Source organism: Camelus dromedarius, chromosome 25 (genome assembly GCF_036321535.1).
Source record: "Camelus dromedarius isolate mCamDro1 chromosome 25, mCamDro1.pat, whole genome shotgun sequence".
NCBI classification, from domain to species: domain Eukaryota; kingdom Metazoa; phylum Chordata; class Mammalia; order Artiodactyla; family Camelidae; genus Camelus; species Camelus dromedarius.
The window spans coordinates 18,970,553-18,993,169 of record NC_087460.1 but is presented as its reverse complement, the minus strand read 5'-3'; the positions used below and the strand labels follow the sequence as shown (position 1 = coordinate 18,993,169).

The window sequence follows — 22,617 nt, the reverse complement described above, 5'->3', positions numbered from 1 at the left end:
ACAGTGGACAAGAGTTCTCAGACATCATTAACAGCTGTCTTTTTCTTGATTGTGTGCTTTATAATTCTCAGCAAGATTTTATAGTCTATATTATTGTTTGCTTTTACTCAGAATAATTGTCACCTTCTGAGTGATCACCTTAACTTTTTAACACTTTTTTCCTTATTTCTCTTAACCTAATGACTCATACTCTCATAAAAGCGGCTCATCACCACTCAGCCTTCCAATGCTTCTGATCGTTTTAAACTCTTAAAAAGGTCAAAAGACATTTTTGTGACTCCTGGAGCCATTCTGTACTCACTGTCTCCACTGAGAACACGACATTTCTATTTAAAGGAACACACCCTTTCCTTCTTGTTAGAAGAAAACTGTGGAATATGTAATTAGGGCTCCTAAAGGGAAAAGCAGCTAAAACAAGTTCCTGTAAACAGAAAACCTCTTGCAAATTGCTCATTGCATCGGGAATGACAAAGGGGACTGCAGTGCTGGACTGTCAGATTCCTTAGGTTGTTAGCTCTAAGTACAGTACCCAGGAAACCAATGAAAAAATGCCAAATGTGAGACACACAGCCTGGGGAGAATCACTCCTCCTCATTGGGCGGAAAAAACCCTAAAATTCATAACCTTTACATGCTTTGCCTTAAAGCAACAGCATAGAGTATTAGAAAGCAAGTTTGCAATATGAGCTTTAATGTTTCTTTATTTATATTATTATACATCAAACCGCGGACAATCAGGTCTTCAATCTTTTTTCTCACCCCAGATATAGTAACAATAAATGAAACAACATACATGGTACCTGGGGTTGTTGCATTTCCACGGGATTTCTCAAGTCAGCATTAGGAAATTTAACTCCTGAAGTTACCGTTTCATTGTTTCTCCAACAGTGTTTTCCGTCTCAGTGCATTCGACTAGTTGTCCAAGCTGAAAGTCCTGGGGTTTCCTTGTTTCCTCTCTGTCTTGCTCTCTCATATCACATTCAACCCATCAATAAATCCTGTCAACTATTGCTTCAGAGTGTATCTGGAACCTGCCAACTTCTCACCACCTTCACTGCTGTCATCCTTGTCCAAGCCACCATCTCTCCCCCAGGTTACTGCCATGGCCTCCTAATTATTCCTGCCACTTCTACCCTTGTGCCAGCGGTCCAGACTATTGTCAGAACAGTGACCACCACGATTCTTTAAATTCTTTAAATTTATAAATTTTAAAAAATATAAATCACAGCCTGTCCTTCTTGTGCTTAAAATCTCTCAGGGGCTCCTTATTTCTCGCAATGTAAAATCCATAACCTTTATGATGGCCCTGGCCCCACTGCATTGTTTCTCTTGTTTCTTCTTGAACTCATTTCTTACCATGCAATAAATAGCGTGACCACCTCCTTCACCTCTTGCAAGTCTTTGCTTAATTGCCACCCTCTCCCTGTCCCCTGTGTTTAGAATTGCAACCGACTTCTTATCCACCCACCTTATATTGTAGATCCCCCCCCCGCCAGGCTCTTTTATTCCTCCTCTTTAGAAAGGCAGGGGTTTCTTTCTTGCCTGTTTTGCTAACTGGTGTATTTCAAAGAGCCTAGAATAGTGCCTGGAAAATACAGAAGAGATGGAAGTGATTGACTGCTGAATCCTTTAAGTGATTGCCTGTAAGCACAATGCCCACGGAGACTCGAAAGAGAACGCAATGATGTGTAGTAGTTGAATGAATGAGTAATCAGTGACGGTGTTTTACCAGCAGAATCACTGCTGAGGATGGGAAAGTTGTCAAGAATCCTTTCACAAAGCAGAGGAGTCAGGGGGAGCGTCCACGTCCAATAGTATCCACGATGCTCCTGTACTTTCTGTGTCTCCCACAGGCAGGGATTAGGGGTCTGAGAAGCATGACCAGTCACAGTTAATGGCTACGTATATAGCCGTATGTTGGAAATGGAAACTGGTCTTAAAAGCCGACGAGTTCCTAAGAGACAGGCAGAATAAATTCGTGGGTGCAGGATAGGGCATTTAGAGAGGAAAAGCCTAGAGGAAATGAAATGGTAAGTTAAAATATTAGATACTTAATTTATTGATCATTCATTGGTTCTAAGCAATATGCTGAGTATGCAGAATAAAGGTAGCAGAAAACCCAGCAGCTGCCTTGAAGAGCTTTATTTCCTCCACGTTCAGTCCATCTCCCCAGCTCTGAGCAAAGTGTCCTTCTGCACACAGATACGCCTCTCCCCTGCCAAGAAACCTTCCTGCTCTCGGGACTCCTCCTGGCTGGAGCCAAGACTATACCGATGGATGGCTTGATAAAGTTCACTAAATGGATAGAGATTTTCTACATGGAAAGTGGTGGTCAGCTATCCTCCATCTACAAAGGGAGAATGATGGAAAATGTTTCCACTGTAGCATGAAGGCTAGACATGAGATGCAAGGTCATTCTTCTGTTTAGTAGACAGTGAGATGATTTGGGTGACAGATTACAGAAACTCCTAAGGTGGGGACACTTTTCTTTTTAACTTCACCCTGCCTGAGCAGCATCCCCAAAATACATTCTAGCCTCATACTGGCCATTAAGTAAGGGTACTCTAGATAAAGATTCTGTACTTCAGAAGCACGGGGCTTAGAGAAGTTAAACACATCTTTCTTTACTGGTGGACGTCACAAAATCTTTCTGGTGCTCTAAGTAGCCTTTTGAGTTTCCAAATGGGATGCATAGTAAATGGCATTTCTCAGATTTATTTGAATTGGGGATCTTTTTTAGGGGCTTCTTTCAGGACCAGTGTTCTGGTAGCCTGTTTTGGGAAGTATGGACTTAGAGATATCAGGGTGGGTGATTAAGTGAATTTTGAGAGTCCATTTTTGGGCATTGGTCTTTTTTTTCTTTTTTGTCTTAAACAACAAGTTTATTTTCTCACATTTCAGAGGCTAGACAGTTCGTGATCAAGGTGTCAGCAAGTCTGGTTTCTTTGGAGGCCTCTCCCCTTGGCTTGCGGACGGCCCCCTTCTCACTGTGTCCTCATGTGGTCTTCCCTCTGTACACACGCGTCTCTGGTTTCTCTTTGTGTGTCCAGACTTCCTCTTGTAAGGACACTAGTCATATTGGAGGCCCCACTCTCACAGCCTCTTTTCAACTTAATCATCTCTAAAAGACTCTGTCTCCAAATGCAGTCACATTCTGAGCACTGGGAGTTAGGGCTTCAACATACCAATTTGTGGGGGACCCAATGCAGCCATTTTATAGCACCTTTTCATTTAACACCCTTTCATGACTTCCCAGCAAACCGAGACTAGAATCCCAAGTCGCTACCGCGTCCTCTAAAGTCCCATGTGCTCAGCGCCCTGCCCCACCTCCAGCTTCATCCTCCTCCACTCCCGTCCTTGGGCACTGCTTGAACACTTCCCTGCTGCTGTGTGTGCACCCATAAAAACAATAGCCACCACCAGAGCATCAACAGAACAGTTTTTATTATCACCCCTTTAGCAGTACTGCCTGATAAAAGGATTCCTTTGAAACCATTTCTTTCAGAGTTTGCAGCAGTCAACAGCAAGTGAAAGGTCAGGCCTTGGAACAGATTCCTGGAACCTTGGTTTTCATTAGATTGAGGCTGTGGTCAGAGGTGCAGATGTGGGTGTTTGATACAGTGTCTGTGTCTGATGGAAAGAGGACACTGCATGGCCATCCGTAAAATGTCGTAGTTTGGGAATGTGAGTTATCGTCTCAAATAGCTGATTCATCGGAACATTAAGTGAGACCGAAGTGACATCACGTGTGTCTCTGCCCATGTGGTGTTCCTTGTAACTGGAGGAAGTTTAAAAAAAAAAACTGTATCTTTATCTGCTTAGCTGTTGATTGAAAAAGAAGGTGCTTGACAGTGTACTGTGTGCCTCACCTGGGTGGAAAGTGAGCTGTCCTTCCCTGGGGGCAGAACATAGCTCCTTTCATGCAAGGCTCCTGTAGCCGGCCTGGAGGTCAGAGAAGAAACTTTCTTGAGCTTTTATGATCAACCAGTGCGTGACTGTTTGCTAATAAGCCGCTGCACTTTTGGCAGAATTTCATGTAAACCTTCTTTCATTTTTGTATCTGATTGCCGGAGGCTGGCAGTATTTACAGAAGGACAGCAACATTTGATGGCTAAATTGGCCTGGTGAGTTTGTGACCAGTACCTTGGCATTTGGTATTAAAAAGTGATTAACTGGGAAGAAGATTTATCACCATCAGCCTCCCTGGCTTTGCCTTGAAAATTCTCTCCTTTGGTTGTGGGTGACTTTGGCCAGGAAATTCTAGTTGTCTGCCCGTTGTAGATTGAGGTGCCTGTTCTGACAATGTCTTCACTAGGGGAATAATTCAGTGCCAAGGCGTGTTGGAGAAACAATTTTACCCTTTGTTTTTCTGCCTAAAGGATTTTTTTCTTTTACCTTGGAAGAATTTCCCAGGGGAAAAAAAAGAATGACTCCTAATTAGTGGTCAAATTCTTACTTTTATCTTCATGTCAAGCCTCATATAGATCATGTTACGCTGCCCCTCTCTCATATACGCTTTAGAGATTGCCCTGATGAAACGATGGTAATCGGTGTGGAATGTCTGAACTTGGAAAACTCCAAGATTCTGATACTATTTTAAAACTATTCCATTGCTATCATATTTTAAAAATTTGTTGCCATCCATTAGTCCATTAAATTTGTCTTTTTAGGCTGTGGTAGGAGAGGTGTTCAGATGCATAGTTAACAGTGAGAGGAAAGCATTCTTTAATCATGTCAGCTGCCTATAAAAAGAGCTTTTAACAACTTCTGATAAAACAAAATGTTCCATCAGGCTTTTATCACCATGTGTTTCAGAAGCAGGGAAGTGGGGCTTATGCAATGAGATGTAACCTATCTTGATTATAGGAGATATTTTGATTTTGGATGAGAACATTGATGAATAACAGGAATCAAATCCACTTTAACAGCAGTTACTTCAGAAGCTCCGTTGTACAAGTACATCTCACTTTTTTTTAAGGTCTTAAGAGAGAAGCTTACCAAATTTCTTACCACGTTTATATCTTGTAAATTTCAAGTAAGCCAAACAGTTCTCTGTAATTTGTCTGATAAAGTAGGATGGATTATTGTCTGTAAGAAATGCTGCTCTAAAATATTTGGATCATTACTGTGTGAAACTGTGGGCGATTTTTGTGGTTCCTGCTTTTTCATTTTAGATCCCAGAGGGAAGGGACTGTCTTCTGTGTGACAGTCTCAAGTGGATAAATGAATCACACTTCTTAGTGAGTCTGACTCACTGTGTGAAAAAGTAAAACTCTTGTCTCTTTCTTAAGAAAAAATAAGTCTGTAGCATCCTGCTTCGGAAGCTTTTGGCAGAAGGATGTCTTAGAAATATTTGAGGAGCAGTCATAGGGAGAAAAGTGCTTCTGCCAGGCATGTATATTTCCATAGGAACAGAACTGTTTATAAGAATGCATCTCGTTTATCCTCTGCCCCTGCTTCCTCTTCATCAAAGCTAAATTCAGGCATGACTTCACCTGCATGCTTAAATCCACCCTGGTTCTTAATTAAATTCTTACAGAGGGAAAGAAGATGGTGAATTGTTCCTGCCTCCTTCCCACCTAAGGTCACTTTAGTCTGTGGCCTTCCCTGTGTCATCTTTGGCTCACGAGAACCAGATGCGGTGCCTGTGATGGAAGACTTGGGCCTCTAAGCCATGGACTTTTGCCCTCTCTGCCCTGGACAGGCTCCAAGCACAAGACTGTGAGCTTCTGCTGACAATTTTCTCTCCCTGGTTCTCGCTGGCATCCTGGTCTAGTGTACCATTGTCCCTCCTCTGGACAGTGCCTCCCCTGAAGCCAGAGGTATTCGATGGGGGTTCTGTGACCAGCCCCCCACCCAGCTCCTCCTTTCTCCTGAGTCCACCCAGCCAGCTTTGGTCTCAACACGTATGAACACATATCTCTTAGAGCAATACCACTCTTTTGATGTTTCAAATGCACCCTCCTGAGTGAATACCTGATAGAAATATTAATATAACCGCTGTTACGAGAGTAAGTGGTTGTCAGAGAAGACAAATACTGTATGATATCACTTATATGTGAAATCTAAAAAAATAAAATAATGATTACCAGAACCAGTGGGGAGAGCGAAGGAGGAGGAGCAGTATAAGGGGAGGGGCATAAGAAGTGCAAACTATTATGTATAAGATAAGCTACAAGGATGCGTTGTACAACACAGGGAATACAGCCAATGTTTTATAATAACTGTAAATGGAGTATAACCTTTAAAACCATAAATTTATAATTTGCATTGTCTGCCATAGGGTGGCGATTTGGGAGTCACTTGGTGGAAAAGTAAGCCGAGCTCACTGCCCAGCACCCCCAGCTCAATAACTGGGATTCAGAACAAGAAACGAGGCAGGGGGAGGGTGCTCAGTGGTAGAGCACGTGCTTGGCTTGCATGAGGTCCTGGGTTCAATCCCCAGTATCTCCACTTAAAAAAAAAAAGGAAGAGATGAGGCAGTCCTGTGTCGTCAGATAATGGGATCTCGATTGATTAAATAACGTGTCTTCCTCAATTAAGAAGAACTTCCATAATAATAATGGCAGTAAGTTATTGACTATTTCTGTACACTGCAGTATTCAAAAAAGTAAAACTGAATTTCAGTAACGTGAAAGATGTCACTTTTCCTGAGCACAAGAGTCACGTGACCTTGCAGAACCAAGGAGCAGTAAGTAGCAGAGAAAGGAATCAGAGGCTTAGAAGGTGTGCATGTGTCCTGATTAAAAGTACACAGTGGTGTCCGTCAGATCCGTATAAGATACTTTGGATGCTTGAGGACTGAGGACTTTTCACCCCAGATGATGCTGCAAATACTGTGTTTCAGAGGGTTACAAGAAGTACAAGGTTTCCTTAGTGGAGAGACTAAAATGGCTTGAGGAGCGTTTGAGAACCCGTGATGGATGTGCAGCTTCCGTTGCTAGTCTTTCCTGTCACAACGCACGTTTGCTGAGTGCCAGTTATGTACGTGCCAGGTCACTAGGTAATTTAAATGAGATGGAGACCCCCACCACGGAAGGCATAGTCCAGTGGAGGAAGCAGACCCACAACAAGGTGAGCCAAGAGGGCCTGGGAAGGATTCAGTGGTGCCAGATGTCAGCTTGGTCTCAGGCGTCCCGGGCTGGAGAGGGAGCTTGACTGTCATCAGCTCCCCTGAAAATCGATGCATTAGATGCAGACAGCTCGAGCCTAGAGCTGCCAAACCCTTAGGACTGAAATGTAACCGCGCTACGCGTAGTAGAACGGTGCGAACACGCTAAGCGCGCCGTATCATTGATCTGAAACCTGCTAGAGGCGAGAGGAAATATGATCATAGTAATGACGATGATAGTCACTATAATGAGGCCAGTTCTCTGCCGCTCTGGAAGGGAGCAGCCTGCGGTGGATGCTGTCAGCACTGAACGGGACAGAGAGGCATCCTGTCCTCATAAACGCTCACCCACACGCTGCTGGCCAGGTGTGCGTGCCTGTGTGTGTGCGTGTCTCTATGTGTGTGTCTGTGGATCTGTGTGCTTGTGTGCGCATCCTGCTCTGTGACTTGTTCTTTGAGAAGGAACCTGGAAGTAAGAAGGGTGTGGGATAACCAGAAATTAACCCTATGTCCTGAATCAACCATACTTCAATTTTAAAAATAAATAAAGTCAGAGAAATTGCGAAAAAAAAAAAAAAAAAGAAAAAGGGGGGAAAAAAAGAAGGGCATGGGATAAACCAGAAGTTACCAGGCTAGACTCAGATTCTGGAGCTGGAGTTCCTCTGAGGTAATTTATGTTTCTGAGAGACTCGCTGCTTTTCCATTAGCGGCTTGCTCAGATGTGCGACTGTGCTGATGGCGGCTGAGTGATTCTCTGGGCACCCTAAGAGGTGTGTTAAGAGATTTTTACTGCTTTGCAGCTCAGGGGAATGTTTTTCTGTATCCTCCCAAGCCAGAAATGAAAAATCAAACCTAACACCTATCAGAGCGAATCTATCCCACATTTTCCCTACGGATACAACAGGGTTCAGTAACCTTTCTGTTGTTTAATTGATCATCAGATTAAAACTCAGAACAGTAAATTAATCTGTCTGAAGTTGTACAGTTAATCAGACAAATAACATGTATTCTTAGTGGCTGTGTTATTCGCTGTTTTAATTCTCATGTCTTTTCACCCCCTAGTGTATTTGGAATAAATAGATGTCCATTTGCTGCTTCTCCTAGAAATGAATGTACTTTGTGTACTCTGGAGGATGCCACACATTTTCTTTGCCCCCCACCCATTCATATATTTTGTTTATATTTCATCTGAATCTATTAGGTTGAAATAAGCTGTAAATTATTTAGCCAACTTTGTCACACCTGGGATCCACAGAACACAAAATTGGATTTCCTCCAAGTCTTTCTCAAGCTAGGAAATTCAGCCATGTCCATGACATTATTTTCCGCTGGCTTTACAACTTTTGGCTTGGCTGATCGGCTTGGAGTCCAAAGAAATACATTCTTGAATATTTTCTCTTTCTCTTGACTGGATGGGAAAGAGGGAAGATTATCATCAAATTAATTTGAGAATAAAGAATTTTTTCATGAATATTATTTTTCTCAAGATAAGTAATGAAACTTCATTGAATTTGGGTGCTGTGCCACTGTCTTCAGTTGAATGTTTTCGAAAACAAAGAAAAACACCCTAAAAGTCAGCCCCTGGCAGCAGTGCGGAGTAGTGGCCCCTAAGCTCGCAACTCACAACTCCAATATTGTGGACTTGGGCTGATCAAGAAATCTTTGTGATGAACCAGCCTCACTGAGCCCCACTTACCTCGTTTTATGGCTGAGGCACGGAAGCGCTAACTACACGTCTGCCGTAAGTGACTAGATGTGTTGGTGGCAGGGCCACACCTTGAACCTGGACACCAACTTCTGGACACTGACTTGCTTTTCTTTTATGCATGTGGCACCGTTTACTAGCTCCCTGTTACCTCTAGGTAAAGGTCAGCTCCACGTGGGGCATGGAAGACCCTTGTGATTTGTCACCTGCCAACATGGACAGGGTCATTACCTGCTTTCTACATTCTGTGTCTTCTCCCTGGAGTGCACCTAGTGGTAACCACCTCCTACCTCCCCCAGCTCCGCCATATTTACCTTGTGAGCATTCATTCAATTTTCAAACTCAGATTGTCACCTCCACCAGGAAGCCCTCTTACCATCTTCTCTTTTCACACCCAGTTTTCTCTCTTGCCTGGTACATTTATTCACTTACTGATTTATTCAGCAAATATTTCTGAGCACCCACGAAGTGCCAGGCACTGAGCTGAGCACAAGCCACGAGCCGGTGAACACAACTGACCAGCTCCTGTGCTCGTGGAGCTTAGAGTCTGGGGAGACAGTAAAGACGGGGAGCACACAGATGAGTATGTAATGAGAACATCAGAACCGGGATGAGGGCCACAAAGGAAGTAAAGATTGTGCTTGGAGCCGCAGTACCATCTCCAGCAGCAGTGAGCACCTGGGGGACCCCGCCCAGCGCAGGGGCCCCGGGAACCCGGAGAGAGGCGCGCGGGGTGGGCATCTGTGGTCCCTGGATCCCCGCCTTCTCCCGACCCCTGGCTCCCAGAGCGCTCAGGGTTCTGCTGGGTAAAGGACATAGATATATGACATGGGAGTGAGGAAGGGTCCTTTGGTCAGGAAAAAAAGTGAAATCGGGAGTGAGAAGGCGATGCCTCTTTCAGATCCGCAGTGAGGGCTGTTCTCGAACAACCGCGATGAGCGGCGGGGAGGCAGTTCATTGGACAAAACACGATCCAGGAACGTGGGTAACAGTTTGAATTTTGTAGGATTAATAGTATTAAATTCTCTTTAGAAATTTCTATGGGAAGGTACAGGAATACTTTCATAAGAAGTGTTTCAGTTTTTGAAAATAGTTGAAAGAAGCGTTCAGCTATCTCTGCAAAATTAAAGTGGACCCGTAAAAGAACGTCAGCCCAAACTCAGCACGCTCAGAGTTCATGAGGAACACGCCACACGACGTTCATTTAATTTTAGCAAGAAGTACTTGCTCCTGATGTCACGGGATTCTTTTGAAGGAGTTTATTCTTTTTAAAATTATATAAACTTTAGGTTCTTGAACTGAAAGTTGCTTTGTAAACTCAAAGTATAATCTAAATCACAAAGATAGCTTCCAGTTATCTTTTTACCTATTCACCTGCTTTTTCCCCGTCGATTTTAGTGGGTCATAGAAAATACAACATTATTGCATCTGTTTGAGTTGAAGCCTTGTTATAAAAGCTTCTTTATCCTTTTTCTTTCATCTTTTCATTTTAAAAGAGTGTGGTTACTTTAGGTAAAAAATGAGATAATTACTTACAGAACCGTTCACTGTGTAAGGGCAATAGCCGAAGTCACATTTGTTCATGTGAACTTGCTCTCAGTATATTCAGTCAACAAAACGAGGATTTTAATAAAATCCAGGTGACAGATTTCTGAAAAGATGTTTAAAATCTTTTGCTTTGTGTGCTTAAAGTATTAGTAGTTTGTATTTGGGATTCTTATTTATGTCTTTAAAATTCTTTTGTTTAGTCTTTTACAATTATTAAAAGTAATAGACTGTTTAAAATGTTTCTACGAAACTGTGGTATGGAAAGTTCTATTTGGTTTTCTTCTTAAACTTCTTTTAAAAAGGAAAAAGCCAGTACATTCAGATTTGTTTTAAATAGTCAGTGTGTCTGTTTGGAAATGCAGAGCACTTTTCACAGTTCTCATTACAGCATATTATTAGTAATTAATAGAAATTTTTGTGTTAATTATAAGTGACAAAAATCTTTACAAATTAATATACAATATAAGAGAAAGGTGTTTTGTCAATGTAATGAATTATTGTAATGTATTTTGATTGTAAAAAATTTCATGAAATAAATACTTGCCTAGCGGCTTAATTTGAAAGATGCTAAAAACTCCTCAGCTCAAATGGTCTCCCTCACTGGTGCCCCAGATTCCTTCATGCTAAGCTTTGCCTCTCCTGGTGGGCTTTGTTTTTGTTTTTCCTTTGTTTTTTGTTTGTTTGTTTTGTTTTTAATGTGTTGTTCTGTTTCTGAGAGGACAGTAATTCTCCGTGATGCCTTAGCGAGCTTGATCCTACCCAGCTGCTCTGCTCCCTGGAGTGGGTTGCCTGGGGGGACAGTGGTTCTGAAAGGAGCCCGACCAAGAAGCAGGGTTGCTGCAGGGCCGGCCCCGAACTAGGAACAGTGGTCACCATCATGTTACGCAAATAGCAGGCTTTTCTGGGTGGCAAATGTGTGTCAGGGGTACGTGTGAATAGTTTGAGGAGCCAGAGGGTCTTCTGCAGTGAGTTCAGCACACTGATCAAAGGGTTTGCCTTGGTCTAATTTATTCTTTCCTTCAATGAGAACTTGGAAATGAAAGAGACGATGAAATACTGCCTGAAGTGGGGATGAAAGCCAGATTAATTTGTCGTCCACTGTTGTGTGTTTCAGAGGCTGGAGCACAGGGAAGTTCTGGCCGGCTTGCTGTTCCTGGTTTTCCCGTTCATCCCAGCCAGCAACCTCTTCTTCAGGGTGGGTTTCGTGGTGGCCGAGAGAGTCCTGTACATGCCTAGGTAATTACTGCTCCTGCCTTCCTTTTTCTGAGACCTGTGCTCTGTCACCAACGCTGATGGCTCCAGAGAGACCACCCTCTGTATGGATGACAGTTAGATCCTTGTGGAGTCAAGGTGTCTATTACCTCAGCTTTAAAAGCAGCCCCGGAGGAGGTTGGATGAGATCAGGTTTGTCAGTGTTCACTCCAGTTCACAGCGCTCACCTCTGGGTGAACTCCGTGTGAAATGCTGACTTGAGTAGATCCAGGATTTTAGTGGCAATCATTGACTCTGACTTCTTTGTCTAAGTGTCTGTTTATTAAACAGAATTATAGTATCTTTCTAGAAATATTTGTTGATTTGCATGAAAGTATTAACTATGTTAAGTAGCATGATTTTAATTAACTTCCGTCTTCTTTCTCTGTCTTTCTGTCTTTCTTGGTTCTTTAATTTAACAACAGGAACAATCTCAAGGAAACTTGTCCTTGAGAGGGAAAAAAAAAGGTTAAAAATTATGAAGGGCATTCAGACATGTGTGGTTACATAATGCCACTTAGCTCTGAATATTTGAACTGCGCTGAAGCTTGTCTGATCTCTTGTCTTATTCAAATGTCAGCATTCCAAGGCCATGTTTCTTTTCAGATGCCTGGAAATGTCCCTGAAATTGTTCTGCCATTTATCCATTGTGTGACCTTGAGCAGGGACGAAATTTGGGGGGGGGGGCACATGTGTTGTCTCATTTTTAAAACAGGGATTTTACTAAACTTCCTAAAATTAAATACTTTTATGAATTATGTGTAAGAATGAACTTTCATAAAAGGCAATAAAATCAACACAATAAACCAAAATATTATAAGGAAAGAATTATTTTTTATGTATTCATATTGAGTTAGAAATTTAGTTTGAAATTTAATTTAAATAAAATTAATTGGAATATTAATTAATAAAATTTAATTTCATTTACTGATGTTGAGTTAGAAGTTTAAAACTATATATATTTAGAATTGAATTTTGATCAGGGAGGGTGTAGCTTAGTGGTTGAGTGCGTGCTTAGCATGTACGAGGTCCTGGGTTCAACCCCAGTACCTGCATTAAAAATAAATAAGTAAACATGATTACCCCCCCAATTTTTTTTTAAAAAAGAAATGAATTTCATAACCTTTGTTGCCCTCAAACTAAGCACCTAACAGCTTAAGTCTTTGCAGCATCTTGTTTTGACTTGGTTTAAGAGGACGGTGGCCCTTAATTTTATGTGTCCACGGTGCAATTTAGGAAGGAGAGTATTTCTAAGTACTATTTGATAAGGACAGAAATGCAACTCAAATTCTTTGCGTTCCGCATTGCCTAAAGATAACGGCTTACGAGGCCTTGCCAGGACTAAGGAATATGAGGGGCAGAGGAGGACTTCGGTGTCTGCTCTAGATGTGTTAGCTTAGAGCAGCTGAGAGGGGTTTGGTCAGGTTTTGTCGGTGGTACTGATGATTCCAAGGGGAGTTTGTATTCATTCTTCACGTAACAGATACTCCCAGAGCCCCTGTCCCCATCAGGCTCCATTAGAATCTGCGGCTACAAAAATAGGTGAATCTCAGTGTCTTCGCTCAAAGCGTTTTTTAACTGCCGAATAAAAGTAGAACAGCATCTTTCACTGTAAACATCTAACAGGTCCAGACAGTCTTTAAAATAGCATCGTACTCAGTAAACATGAATTGTATCGACACTTGCAGTGAACCTTTGTTGTATGTGGTGACTGCAGTAAGCATGTTAGTTATTTTATCAGTGAATTTAGGCTGCACGTGCTGGGTCCCAGCGCGTTCCTGCAGCCAGCCTGGGGTGTGAGCGTGATGTCCCGGAGCCTCAGTTTCCTCACCTGTGTAGAATGAAGATTATCGCACCCAATTCAATGAAATATTGTGAGCATTAGATGAGATGATTATATAAAAAAGCCTATAAAGTGTTTTGAATTGTACCTGTTCAGTAAATATCAAGAATTATTACTGTTGATACCAGCTTCCTAAGGTAGCTGATCCCATTGTCCCTATTTTACAAAAATAAAACCTGGGCTCTGGGAAGTAACTTGCCCAAGTGACACAGCTAGGAAGTGGCAGAACTCTAGAATATCCATCCTTGTCTGCTGACGAGTCTCCCACCTTCCGGGTGACACTGCTTCTCTGAGAGTAGCATCTCGGTGTTCCTCTCAACTGGAAAAGGAGAAAAGATGAACCCGGTAAGGTCCTTCCAGCTCAACTCCGTTTGGAAATCAATGCTTGATATTTCCAAGAGTCCTGAGGTCTGAATCCTTCGGAGTTGGGGTTCTGGGTGTGTTACCTCAAAAGGGGAAGGGAAAAGGCCCCCAGTTCTTGTCTTACCCGAAAGATAAGAATTCAGATGGGAGACAGGAGCGTTGTGTAGTGAAAGATTTTAAAGGTTTTATTAGCAAAGGGAAAGCACACCTCCAGGAACGGGAGGCGGGCTGATCCGGGAGGAAAAGCAGCGGTCTTTGCTTGTCCCCTTTCTAACACACCCTCGCTTAGAGGTGATTTCCTGATTGATCGATGGCTCTTGCCCCTGGAATGCTTAGTCATGTTTGTCCCCTTTTGCGCGTGTCCTTCCCCATAGTGCACACAGAAAAACCCGTGGCGAAGGGTGGGGGCAACCTCAGCCACAGTGCTAACCGTATTACAATGAGCACTGGGTCACGTCTGGTTAGGTCCTTGTCACTGCCTCGCAGTTGTGGCTGTCAGGTTCTAACCGGTTTCTTCCTGGCGCTCATTTAGAGAAAGTCAAGCCCCTTTATGCTGGAGGCGGGCATAACGCCATCTTCCGGACCCTCCTCCCTCCCCTCCACCTGTCTGCCCGGTGCCCCCACTTACCTAACTGCCTAATAGGTACACAAGCAGCAAACTTTTCTAATACAAATTTGAGAAAATAATTTTTGAGGAAGTAAAGGGCTGGAGTTTTAAACTAGAGGTTAAAATTTAATTCTCATGGAAGAGACCCTTAGGTAAACATTATAGAAGCCCATAATGTTATCCACCATTTGTGAGCTGTCTTACTGACAGTAAGGGGTTTCTGTCACCCTGGGAGGTGTGTCTTCCAAACACCCACAGAATCCTGCCGGCCCTGGCTCCTCCTGTGCTGCCGTGTCTTAAATAGACCTTCTCTGACTCCACTTCTTTCTTCTGAGACGGACAGAGTCGTGCCCCTGCCCTTTTAAACTAGGAATTAGCTGATTCGGATTAAAGTAGAAGTTTGAAATACGAAGAAATTATCAGTATTACCAAGAGCACGTGCCTGCCTCTTGGAACCTAATTGGATTTTGCTGCCTTTGGCAAATGGTGCAGAGTCATCCAGAATCAATTTCAGGAAATGAGTCTTCATTAAAAAAGATGACTGTCCTTTTCTGTCCCCAAGTTCCTGCATCTGCGCGTTGACATGCTGACGCCAGGTCATCGTCCGAGGGTTTCTCTTTCCTGCCCAGCGTCTCCTGGATTCAGATCCGTATCATCTCTGTGCCCAGCTAGGCCTCTCTCCCCGCCCGGAGCTGTGGTCCCAGCAGATGCCAAGGCCATGTGACAGGGATGTTGGGGCGTCTCCTGTCCCTTAGAGATGGTCCTGGAGGCTGATGAAGAGGGCAGATCACTAGACCGGAGAGTTTAAGTCAGATCTGGGGGGTTGGGGGTGGGGTGGGGCGGAGGAAGCCCAGGAGTTTTTGAGAGAGATGCTGCCTGTCTCATGAACCCCCGTCTTCCTTCAAGGCCATCGTTGTAACTTGCACCACCAGCTGCGATACGGCAGTGAGTCCTTGTCACCTAAAATTGGGCAGCTGAGTCAGAAATTAAAGCCTATATGGGGAAACTTGTGTGCTTGGCTTTAGAGAGCTTCTAATGACTTCATCAGAGCCAATTTATAAATGTTGACAGTTTTCATGAAAATGGGGACTTTCTCGGAAAAGGCTGTTCCCACGAGACCGGCTGCCTGGTCTCAGTAGAGAATGGCAGACAGTTGGGTGAGGAGTGGCTGAAGTCTTCCTCAGGGCTGCACAGAGTATTGCGGATGCTGCAGGCATCCGAGCACCAGGTGATGCATGGTGCATTTGATCAGCCTGCATGCTGCCTTCGACAATGCTGAAGAATGTATCCAAGCCTTTCACACACATAGGAATCTTCTCTGCACGGCTCTCCTTCCATTATTGACCTTGACAAGAAAGAGCCCCTTTCCACAGCATTCATACCCAGGTGCTTTGAGAAAAAATGTACACAGCGTGCCCCGTGGCCTTCCTGAAAATACAGATCACCGTCTTTATGCAGAAATTCTGTGTCATGTCAAAAACTTTAGCAAACAACAGAAAAAATGAGGTGAAAAGCTCAATTGCTAATCCTTCTGAGGAAGGTGAACTTCCTACTCATTAAATATTTCAAGTTAAGGAGCCACGTCCCAGCCTTAGGGTCCCATCCATGAGTAGGACCGAAGTCACGTCCACACTCCCTGACGCCTGGGCGAGTCCCAGAGGTCCCCGGGGGGCTGGTTTGGCCATTTTGCAAGAGTCAGACCAACAGTGCTCTCTCATCCCCCGCCTTCCTGCCTAACAGTGAACAAGCCGCCTAAATCCTGTAGCGGCTTTTCTTTCTCCATCCCAACTTAGAAAAGACCCAAAATTTCACCTCGCTCTCACTTGCGCTTTGAAATCTGTGGATAAAAGGGACAGAAATGGGCTGTCTATTGAGCACCGCGTGGCTATGAGGCCAGAGCTTTCCCACCAAAAGAAATTGGAATACTCTTTCCTTCTGGTGATAAATGCCAATGTCCCTTTTGAACAGGCAGGAGAATTTGGGGCTGAAATCATTCTCTTACGGAAGGTTTGATATCTTATTCTTATCTCACGAGAGGCATAGAATTTTATGGCTACCTTTTGTTTGGATTTTATAAAAACCACATTAGAATATTCCAGAGGTCTAACATTTCTCAGAATTGATGAAGCAGAAATAGCTGTTGAGAGCTCTCAAGTAAAGTCATGGTGCGTAATCAGACATCCACTCCCATGCCAGATTAATGGTGGTTTCTTCACAGCAGTGCGAAAGGGCAAATCCCTAAGCTACTTGAAGAAAACACGAATGAGTGGAGAGGGGAGAGGAACAGACAGGAAGAAGTGAGAGCAGAAACAATACTGTGGACAGAACTGATCCAGAATAACTGAGACCGCAGAAGGAGAAGTTAGATAACACGGGTTTGAGGGGAGAAAGAAAGTTTTTAAATTGCCCACCTCTTAGAAAGAGATGCCCTTTGTGTTCGATAGTTCCTAAGCTTCTGGACACATCAGATATGGGGAAAAAATGAAAAAAAAAAAAAAAAAGATGACTTGTTCATTTTCAACTTTGAGAAATATCTTAAAATCATGTAATCTAGCAGGACCTTCTAGAGGCTTCCAGGGTCAGACCCTCCCCCATATCCTCTGAAGTCCCCAGATAATAGTATCTTATGTCTATTTCCTGAGGTTTTCAGATGCTAAAAATCACAGACAAAGGGAAGAAATTAGCTACTTGATGATCTTGAGCATGTGGCCCCCAGACCTTCTGGTGCCTAGGGGTTGATGGTGTTGACCACCCTGTTCCTCCACAGCAACCAATCAGGATTGTGCACAACTGATCACGTACCCTGCGACCCCCCCACCCTCACCTGGCCTTTAGATGTGCTTTGCTGAAACCCACTGGGGAGTTCGGGGTTTTCCTGGGCAGGAGCCACTCCGTCCTCTTGGGCCGATGTTTCCCTTTGTTTGGCCTCATGGTGCGTCGGGCACACGAACTTGCCTTCGGTAACAATCATACCTATTAATTCTAAATGTAATTTTTAATCTTACACGGGTTGCTATTGAAACAAGACTGCAGTATTTACTTCTCAAGATCCAAAATGAGAAATGTCACCTCCGAAGTCACACTGTTATCTGACATTGGGGACCCCTTCTGAGGAGCCACGTGTGCATGTACCTCTTCAGAGCTGCTGGAAGATGGTGATGATTCTTGGAGAGTGAGTCCGAGTTTTGCCAAATACTAAAATCAACAGACAAATAATTTGGTATCAACAAAAACTTACTTTAGCAAATCCAGTAGAAGGAAGACAGACCAGGGAATCAACCACAGTCTGCTCTGTCCTGCACTGCCTGGCCGTCTTGGGGGAACCACTTTCCTATCAGTAAAACCTGTGTCGGTCCTCCCAAGTAGTTCTCAAATGTTGCTTGGATCTTCATGCCAGAGATGTCCCTGGTCTGTGGCCATTTTGGTGGGTAGGGGAGAAAGAGACAACGTATAGGTTTCGTGAAGTAAAATCTATGCATTTAAAAAAATTATGAAATTGTTACAGATAATGGGTATTAAAAGACCCTTTCTTGTAGGAGATGATGAGAGTAGGAGGGGGTACGACCTTCTATTCATTCTCCCTCCCCCACCCAACTCCCCCTTTTTGGAAGTTTTACTAGGTTGGGAAATCTAAAACTCCAGTTCCCATTGTACTGCAAGATCTCTCAGGTCTCTTTCCGCTCTAAAGTTCAACTGTTGTGACTTAGAATAACCTGGTGGGAAGCATGATTTTCTTTTCCCCTTAAGATTTGAAACACAGAGTTGTCCTGCATTAGAATGGGACCACTGTGTCTGCTCAGTTTCAGCGTGATGGATGACTGACCAAGTAGGGAAAGGGAGACGTGTCCCCTGGGGGGAGGCAGGAAGAGGAGGAGGTCCATCAGCCGTGAGGACAGGCTTTTCAAAGGGCCTGGCAGTGGGCACCAGCAGCAGTGATGCAGGGCCTCCTCTGTGAGCTGATGGGGTGTCCTCATAAGCAGCAAGAATACGTGTTGCTTACAAGTTCATGTGGGTAAGCAGCAAGGAGCATGTATCAGGAGGCAATAGGACCCTAACTGTTACCAAGTCCAAAATCTTTGACGCACAACAGGCCAATAAATCGGGAGATGACGTGTTGGGGCAAGGACTAATGACTTTATTCAGGAAGCCGGCAGACCAAAAAGATGGCAGACTAATGTCCTGAAGAACCATCTTCCCCAAGTCAGAATTCAGGCTCATTTTATACTAAAAAGGGGAGGGGGTGTGGTTGGCTGTTGCAAACTTCCTGATGTTGGAATCCTTTGTTCTGGCAGCTTTCCATGAAGGTCAGGTCAGGGTGTCCCTGCAAACCTCCAACAAGACAAATGTTATTTTCTATTCTGCAACTTTGTATCTTTATATGAACGGGAAAGTGTTACACCCTTAAAGGGCAGCGCCTTGAGAATAGGCTCTCCTGTGTATTTCAGGCTGTGGGCAACATTCTTTTAGGTGATGCAGAACCAGCAGGACGAAGCCCAGGAAACAGCACAAGGTTAGAGCCAAAGGACAGATTTGTTCTTTCCTATTACATAACCCCTGGGGTGGGGCAACAGTAGCAATGGCAGGTCCCCTGTTCAGGGGGCAGTGGTGTAGCCCATGAGAACAGGTCAGAAGTTCGCGTATCCGTGTCAAGTCGTTAAGGAGAGACTTGGGAATTGTGCTAAAGCCTAACATCTAAATATAAGACCAAAGTCTAATAGCAAAGCACAGGTAAGATTGCTCACTGGGGTGGCTGGTACTGAGTCCTGCATGTTGAGTTCCTCTGTCCCCCTACACTGGGGTTCAAAAGTGAAATAAAGCTGTTCTTCAAAATACCACGGGGTGAGGATGGGGAGATTTGACTTCCATGAGTTTGTCTCTCTGCCTTTGCTGAGCAAGAATGAACTGTTTCATCCAGCCCCTTGAGACCTGAACTCAGAAAAGCTTGGGAGATCTAGGAGCTAGACCTTGCCCACTGAGAGCTACTTTCCAGGGCAGTGTTCAGGTCGGGAGAGCTCGAGCCACATCACATGGGTGATCGGTCACCAAGACATCATGGGGATGAAGTGCTGTGTGAGTGTCATGACCAGGAAGGAGGCAGGAGGACTTTGCTGAGGGACTCAACTGAATGTGTTGTAACACCAGAGATTGTAGATGACAAATATAACACAGAACAGAGCAGTGGGGAGAATGAGTGTGAGCTTGAGAGGAGGTCATTGTGCTCATGGGCTGAAGATGAATTGGCCAGTTGTGCTCACTTAATTGTGCTCAGCCCATGAGACAAAGCGAGGATAAATTTGAACAGTTACTTCCTAGACCAGAATCATGGCCTTAATATCACAGAAACTTGTTAGTTATAAAAGAGGATTGTTTATGTCTAAACAGTGAACAGTGAATGTCTTGGAAACCGGGATTTGAAAGTAAAATTTGGAGAGTGGAATTTGGATACAGATGAGACCAAATGGAATAATATATTTGCACAATATCATAAACCATGCTCGTAATTGCAAGTCATTGTTTCAGTTTACCCTGTAGAAATGAGTCAAAGGAGATCAGAGCACTGTTGTCTAGACCTCTCCTTTCCCCGCCATTTTCTTCCTCATCCTTTGGTTCTGCAAACCTCTTTGTTTCTTTGCTAACCTCATGTGCTCAAAAGTGAACAACCCTAAAACCAACCAACCAACCAAACAAAAAACATCTGAGTTTATATATACTGAGAACAGATGAGTGGGTTGCCAGAGGCAGGGGCTGAGGGGTGGTCAAAAGTGAAAAGAGCCAAAAGGCACAAACTTCCAGCTGTAAGATTATTAAGTCCTGAGGATGTAACGTACAGCGTGGTGACTTACTTAATAAGACTATATTGTATATTTGGAAGTTGCTAAGAGAGTAGATCTTTAAAGTTCTCATCACAAGAAATAAAAAAATGTAACTATGTGTGGGGATGGATGTTAACTAGACGTATTATGGTGATCATCTGGCAATGTATGGAAATATCAAATCATGACATTGTACACCTGAATCTAATCTAATATATATCACTTATATCGCAATTTGTTTTTTTTAAAAAAGGGAACAACCCTAGCTTAGCAGGCTAACATACTGAAAACACTGAAAGAGGTTATGAAATGTGCCGCTGGGAGTGGAGGGGAAACTAAAGTGTAGGTGTCACGCACCCAGTGTCCTGCACAGTTGGCTGTGGCTTTGCATGGAGGGTGAGTGGACTTAATTAGTGTTGCCAACTCAGCCTCTCTTCATTAAGACCCCTTGTCGTTGCTAGTGAATCTGTCTCTTGCCGTTGCTCTTGGATTCGGTGCTGGGAAATACATCTCAAACTGGTGGCTTCTTATACAAATGTTAGTCATCTTAAAATATCCTCCACACTCTCAAGTGTCTTGTTTTCATGAGAATTGGGACTGTTACCGAGTCCAAACTCGTTTTGCTTGCCACATGACAGGCCAGCAAATCTGGAGATGAAGTGTTGGGTCAAGGAATAATTACTTTATTTGGAAAGCTGGCAAACTGAGAGGAAGGGGTACTAAAGTCCTGGAAGACCATCTTCCCCAAGTCAGAATACAGGCTCCTTTTATACTAAAAAGGGGAGGGGGTGTGGTTGGTTGGTGCAAACTTCTTGGTGTAGGGATCCTTTGTTCTTGGAGCTGTCCACGTGGGTCACATCCTGGTGCCCCTGTAAAACCTCCAACACAACGAATGTTATTTTCCATTCTGCAACTTATCTTTATATAAGTGCAGAAGTGTTAATATCCTTAAAGGTCAGAGCCTTGAGAACAGGCTCTCCTGTCTATTTCAGGCTAAAGGCAACACTCTTTTACAAAAGGCGCAGAGCCAGCAAGACTAAGCCTAGAAAACAGGGAACAGGGTTGAAGCCACAGAAAAAGATCTAATATGGAGTCAGATTTGTTCTTTTCTGTTACACCACCAGAGACTTCCTGGCGATTCCTGTGCTGCTGCTTTGGGCTCAGGGTTCCAGGGCTTTATTGTTGAATCATTTGGGGTCAACATCCCCATGAGACCAGAATAAGATCTTAAGGTCAGATAATTTGCTAGGTGGGGATTCAGCAGATAAGAATGAAGTTAATTAGGAATATGTTTCATTTAAAGTGTCTAAACTTGGAAATTTTTTTAGAGCAATAAAATAGGAAGCTTGTGTCTGTCTTGGATCATTAATTCTATTTATACATACTCTCAGTGGGTTTTTTGAGCTTGTTAAGTTAAAAGGTAGAATTTCAGTTCTACATAGTAGCAAAAAGTTTTTTTTTTTTTCTTTTTCTGAATATAATGAAACAAAAAGTGAAGCCCTAGCAAACATCACACAATGCTTGGCCCCGCCATAGAAAACTATCATCTTTCCAGGCTGAAGTAAATGAGAAGGGAACATGTTATTCTTTTATCACTTAAGAGCTTCTGCCAAGGTTCTCCTGAAAGCACAGGTGTACTATTTACGGGATGATTAACTGCTCACAAAGTTCTCAAACAGCAGGTTTAAACATTTCTAATTCGAAAGGACAAACACTGTTGATTCATATCAGTATTAAGTTCACTTTGGAGGTGCGTCATTAAAGTATAAGGGAGAGGTGCAAATTTCTTTAGTGATTATGAGGACTGCGTGCTGAGAAGCTTGTCAATAAAATCACATTCACAATTGGAGACACTGCAGCCTGTGAATGAGCGATCATCTCTGTGCTTGGCGGGAGGGATGGGTTACTCCCTCTGAGACAGCATCGGTGGTTTGCAAGCGTATTTTGAAAGTGTGTCTTGGTACTGAGCTCAGCCATTCAGCAGCGTGACTGGTTCTTGGTTCTCCCGGTTATAATGTGGAGTGTACGTGGTTTGCACTCACTCCTTTGTGCTCTGTGTGGAGGTCTCTGGTCAGAGCCCAGACTTTCCTTAACCAGATTAACCAGACCAAACTGGAGTCTGGCTTCATCTCCCGGGAGTCCAGAAGAGAATGTAGTTTCTCCTTTGCTTGATTTTCCACTTTGAAAATAAAGACGTGCCCTGCCCCAGCAATGGAGAGAGAGCGATTTTTCCCACCCTTGGCTGAGAGCTGCAGTAAAGCAGGTGTGGAAAGATGAAATGTCATAATAGAGGAGCATCTTAACCTCTGCGATGTTGTGTTCAAGTCTGTAAGAATGTGATACTTGCTAAGAAATTTGCAAACCTAAGTGGAGATTA

The 22,617-nt window shown here is 43.5% G+C and overlaps 1 protein-coding gene across 4 annotated transcripts in view; it reads left to right on the top strand.

Moving 5' to 3' along the window:
- The window catches only part of TMTC1 (transmembrane O-mannosyltransferase targeting cadherins 1), a 239,030-nt gene that overhangs the window by 133,634 nt on the left and 82,779 nt on the right, over positions 1-22,617 (top strand). For 3 of the 4 annotated variants that reach the window (XM_064479164.1, XM_031443862.2, XM_064479163.1), the window contains one exon: positions 11,478-11,599. The exons of the other annotated variant lie outside the window; for it this stretch is intronic. In XM_064479164.1, the coding sequence (XP_064335234.1) occupies positions 11,478-11,599 (122 nt within the window). The remainder of the gene's footprint in view (positions 1-11,477; positions 11,600-22,617) is intronic. 4 annotated transcript variants of the gene reach the window in all.